We start from the raw sequence: 5,227 nt of genomic DNA, 5'->3' as shown, positions 1-5,227 counted from the left end.
AATGATATGCAGCTAAATGAAGGAGGGTCCCTCCTTCATACCTTGATTATTTAATTACGTTGTTTGACCTCTGTTTAATTGATAAAATACTCCACAATGCTGCCCCTCCACCATTGCAAACCTATGTACAGTCCTGCTCTGAGATGAGAAGAACTAGAGCACTAAGGTCTGCATCGAGAGGGGACTGTAACGTTCCTCTGAGAAAGTCTGTATTCGCCCAGACTGCTTTCTCCTTTAAAGCAATAAAGGAGTGGAATAAGTTACCCAGTAACATAAAAAACTTTCCAACCTTGAATGTGTACCTGTTTACCTGTTTACCTGTTTACCTGTTTAATTGCAGGTCCTTCTTTTTGCTCAGTAAGATATTGCATGTTTTCACTTTATGTATTTTATTGAGTTTTCTTAACTCTGAATGGCTTCTGAATCCACCTGCCCAGGGACTCCAGATGGAAATTAGCCTATGGCTAAATCTGTTACAATGCATCTCTTCCCCTATGGGGATTAATGTCTTATTGTATATGCTCCCTGTCAAATAAACTAATCAACTCAACTCAACTCATCCACACATTGATCTGCTCTCCTCACAGCCTGAGGACAGCTCCTCTTCAGGCACCAAAAACGAGGCCAACCGAACAAGTGGAGGGAGCGGAGGACTGATGGAGGAGATGAACGCTCTGTTGGCGCGAAGGTCAGAGCATTGAGTCAAGGAAGCCTCAAAGCCATTTCCCATGGATTCCCTATAGCCACATTACGCGTAGACTGAACCCTGTATTCCTATAGCCACATTACGCGTAGACTGAACCCTGTATTCCTATAGCCACATTACACCTAGACTGAACCCTGTATTCAACACACAGTGTGTGACTGACTCATCCGTGATCATTGCACTGGTTATCACTGTTGATCTGATTTGGCTTGAATGAATCAGCAAATGCTTGGTTCTTACTTGAGGCCTCTTCTTGCCCCCAGAAGGAAAGCAGCTTCAGAGAAGCCTGAGGACAGCCAAAATGTGAGTGAAACTTGCAGGAGGAGGAGGCTGTTTGGTGGTGCTTAGAATGATGGGCGTGATGAGGATTAGTACTATTTTATTATATTTTTAATTTATTTGCATATTGATAAAACATAAAGAAAAAACATAAATCATAAAGTGATAAAAACTTGATTGAACTTGACATATTGCAATGATTTAAAAAAAAAACACACAGAAGAGAAACCTTTACTTGATTAAAAAAAAAACATAATACCACAAAACAAATTGATGATGATGATGATGATGGTGAAGGTGATGGTGATGACAGTGGTGCTGATGCTGTTTATTCTCATGCTTTCCTCCAGGATGACCCAAATTCTCCTTCACCCAGCACTCGGAGTGGACAGAATGCCACAGGTGAGAAAACCACACACACGCGCCGTCACACACACACACACACACACACACACAAGCGCCATCACACACACACACACACACACACACACACACACACACACACACACACACACACACAAGCGCCATCACACACACACACACACACACACACACACACACACACACACACACACACACACACACACAAAGCACAATGTATTATGTATGGGATGGGAGTCTCCTGTAGGCTCAGCAAACAGCAAACCATAGGCACAAGCAAACATTCAATTCTCTCAGGCCCAGGTCTTTGACTGGTTTAACACCAGACTTTGATAGAGGTGAGCCCATAGACTGTATAATAAATAGGGTGAGCCTCACTGTGCTGTGGAGGTCCTTGAGGCAGACTCCATAGAAAATGGAGAATGATTTTTGGTGTTGTTGATACAGTCTCTATACCGATGTATATTTATGTAAGAATGTATATATAGAATACATACATACAGAGAAGATAGGGAGAATGCTACACCAACATTGGTACATTTGGTGTGCGTCAGTCTCTCAGGATCAGAGTGTGAGTGCTTCTTTCTACGCTCGCCATTTTAGACTGACGTCTGACAGTCATACAGGGAGAAGTCCATCCCAGAAGAAGCAGAGATAGCTGCAGTTTCTCCACTGACAATCATACAGGGAGAAGTCCATCCCAGAAGAAGCAGAGATAGCTGCAGTTTCTCCACTGACAATCATACAGGGAGAAGTCCATCCCAGGAGAAGCAGAGATAGCTGCAGTTTCTCCACTGACAATCATACAGGGAGAAGTCCATCCCAGAAGAAGCAGAGATAGCTGCAGTTTCTCCACTGACAATCATACAGGGAGAAGTCCATCCCAGAAGAAGCAGAGATAGCTGCAGTTTCTCCACTGACAATCATACAGGGAGAAGTCCATCCCAGAAGAAGCAGAGATAGCTGCAGTTTCTCCACTGAGAGCAGCTTCGATATGATGCACAGTCCAATGCAGCCACACAGGGTCTAATGCATTTTTAGTAAGAGGTGTGACACTTTTTCTCCTCCGCTATCGCTATCGCTCTCTGCACCTATCGAAGCCACAAATCACTAAGTGGAGTAGAAGAAGAAGAAGAGGCAAGACGAGAGAAAGTGGATATACCAAAAGTAGTAAATCAGAACACTACATCACACAAGAACTCCTGGAAAGCAGCGAACAACATAAATCAATGATACAGTATCTAAGGCTACGTTCACACAGCAAACCTTAGTGCTGATTTGTTGCTCACATCTGATTTTTTGTGTGGCTGTTCACACAGACTTTTTAAAAGTGGCCCATATCAGACTCCGGTGTGAACAGGATCGCGGACCTGAAGTGACCCGCATGCGCAGAAGAACAACAATAACGTCACACGCAGCACGCTGCTGTTCTATGTAAACCCAGAAGAAGACGGCAGTAAACATGGCGGTAGCTGACGATGTTGTTTCATCTGTTGTTTATGGTTTAATTTACAAGTTATTGTGCAGTGGAAACCAGCGAATACGGGAGCAGATGATAGCGAGGAAGAGGAGAAAGAGAGACACAATTTTAATAATGGCTTTCTGTGGAGCAATAGCTGCTACTTCTTGCTAATACTTATAAGGTATAAAACCTCACTGTCCCTCCACTGATTAGCTCCCTCACAGCTGTCCTCCATGTTTGTAATCACAATCTGCCCGCTTCGTTCTCCCTCCTCCCGCCAGCGCAGAATAGTGACGAATGTCGCTCTGGAATGATGTAAAAGTCACATTGAAGCATTAAGTCAGATATGAGCCAGATGTCTGTTCACACCGGAGTCACATTCCAAAACATCAGATCCGCATCTGATGTTTTTCCACATTTGAAAAGTAGCCCAGGTCGTCTTTAAAAAAGTAACTTTCAATGTGACTTGTAGGCTACTGTTCACACAGTCATGAAAAAGGCTGACCTGAGTCACTTAGGGGGGAGAAGATTAGATTCAAGCACTAAGGATGGCTGTGTGAACGTAGCCCAACAGTGTAAGAGTGTCCGCTGGTGGATTTCTCCTTTTAACAGAGATACATTCTGGGGCCATTCTCTTTTCTTCTACAATTTACCAAACTCATGCTTGCATTTCACCAAAGCCAATGTCCTTAGTTTTTTGAGTCACAGTCCCCAGTGAGAAATATGAATGATCCCACATTCATATTGATCAAATAAGAATGCGGGATCTTCTCCTTGGAGATGTCAGTGAGTGGAGCCTTGCTGTTTGTGCCCAACGTTGTGCCCTGCTCTGTCCTGTAGATGGCGCAAAGAAGCCGTGGGACCGAGCGAACTCAGCTGAGAGGTCATTGCTGGTTTCAAGGTGAGAGCTGGAAGCACCACGACATTTTAAACATGTCTGTGGAGTCAATAACAGCAATAGAAATAATAATAATAATAATAATAATAGAATAATTCTAATATAATGTGATTTTTTTTCTTATGATGTAGGGTACGACCTGTGGGAAGTAGCAGTGACACAGACGGCGTAGACCTGGATAGAATGAAACAGGTAAAGGAACACATATATAGTAATAACTGCACATTTACCCAAAGTCAGTTGGCTATATGGTTCACATGTCTTTTCATCTATTTGCCAGTTTGACCACCTTGTTTTCACGACTCCAAAAATGAATTTGCCTGACAAAATCTGCAAATATGTTTGACATCCGTTATGGACGATGATGATGCTTTGCTGTGTTTCACCAGGAAATCTTGGAAGAGGTTGTCCGTGAATTGCACAAAGTGAAGGACGAGATCATCGATGGTACGTTCTCTTTCCTCTACACACACAGAACCAGGCCATTTGTGTTGGATCATTGTTTCTCTCTCTTCTAATTTGCGTTAACTTCATCTGGAAATGATCAAATGGAAGACCGCAAATAGGAGAGGAGAAAATGTAGTTGAGATGAGCTGCAACCACTAGGTGGCACCGGAGATTTAGACAGACAAGACAACTGAATAGTGAATAAATGCAGCCTGAACACTGATTGACCTGCATGGGAAGGTTTTGTCAGAGTCGAGTCAAATGTCAAAGTCCCGACTCTTTAGATTAGTGAACAACCTGCTCCTGGAAAACTTTGATTCTATGAGGCAAAGCTCACAATACATTTTTATGTCAAATTAATACACAAATTACATTTTTAACCCATGAGGGATATTTTATTACATTTTTGACCAGTTATTACATTATTTACTTTACAGATAAAATTTTAACATTGTGACCATGCCACATGTTTAAGTCTTGCCATGTTTGTTATTTACATTTTGTCGTAATTGTCAATGTACATGCCCATTGAATGCAATATGTCCTTTCTGTCCCCTGAGGTTGAATCATCACCTTAACTCTCTCTCTTGTCTGTCTGTCTGTCTCTCTCTCTCTGTCTGTCTGTCTGTCTGTCTCTGTCTGTCTGTCTCTCTCTGTCTGTCTCTCTCTCTCTGTCTGTCTGTCTGTCTGTCTGTTTGTCTCTGTCTGTCTGTCTCTGTCTGTCTTTCTCTCTCTCTGTCTGTCTGTCTCCGTCTGTCTGTCTGTCTCTCTCTGTCTGTCTCTCTCTCTCTGTCTGTCTGTCTGTCTCTATCTGTCTGTCTCTCTCTCTGTCTGTCTCTCTGTCTCTGTCTGTCTGTCTCTCTCTCTGTCTCTATCTGTCTGTCTCTCTCTCTGTCTCTGTCTGTCTGTCTCTCTCTCTGTCTCTCTCTCTCTCTCTGTCTGTCTGTCTGTCTGTCTCTCTCTGTCTATCTCTCTCTCTCTGTCTGTCTGTCTGTCTGTCTGTCTGTCTCCTGCAGCCATTAGACATGAACTCAGTAGAATTAGCACGACATAA

General features: G+C 43.0%; 1 protein-coding gene across 1 annotated transcript in view; it reads left to right on the top strand.

Annotated features, from left to right (window-relative positions):
- evlb (Enah/Vasp-like b) overlaps positions 1–5,227 on the top strand; it is a gene marked incomplete at its 3' end in the record, with an annotated part of 47,868 nt that extends 42,641 nt beyond the window's left edge. Inside the window, exons 7-13 of the mRNA XM_083642834.1 lie at positions 588–688; positions 970–1,009; positions 1,336–1,387; positions 3,669–3,729; positions 3,858–3,918; positions 4,116–4,173; positions 5,190–5,227. Of these exons, the coding sequence (XP_083498960.1) occupies positions 588–688; positions 970–1,009; positions 1,336–1,387; positions 3,669–3,729; positions 3,858–3,918; positions 4,116–4,173; positions 5,190–5,227 (411 nt within the window). The remainder of the gene's footprint in view (positions 1–587; positions 689–969; positions 1,010–1,335; positions 1,388–3,668; positions 3,730–3,857; positions 3,919–4,115; positions 4,174–5,189) is intronic.

The sequence above is a fragment of the Poromitra crassiceps genome, assembly GCF_964638095.1.
Source record: "Poromitra crassiceps genome assembly, chromosome: 9".
Classification (NCBI taxonomy): Eukaryota; Metazoa; Chordata; class Actinopteri; order Beryciformes; family Melamphaidae; genus Poromitra; species Poromitra crassiceps.
Note: the sequence above shows the minus strand (reverse complement) of the source record. Positions and strands in the feature narration are given on the sequence as shown.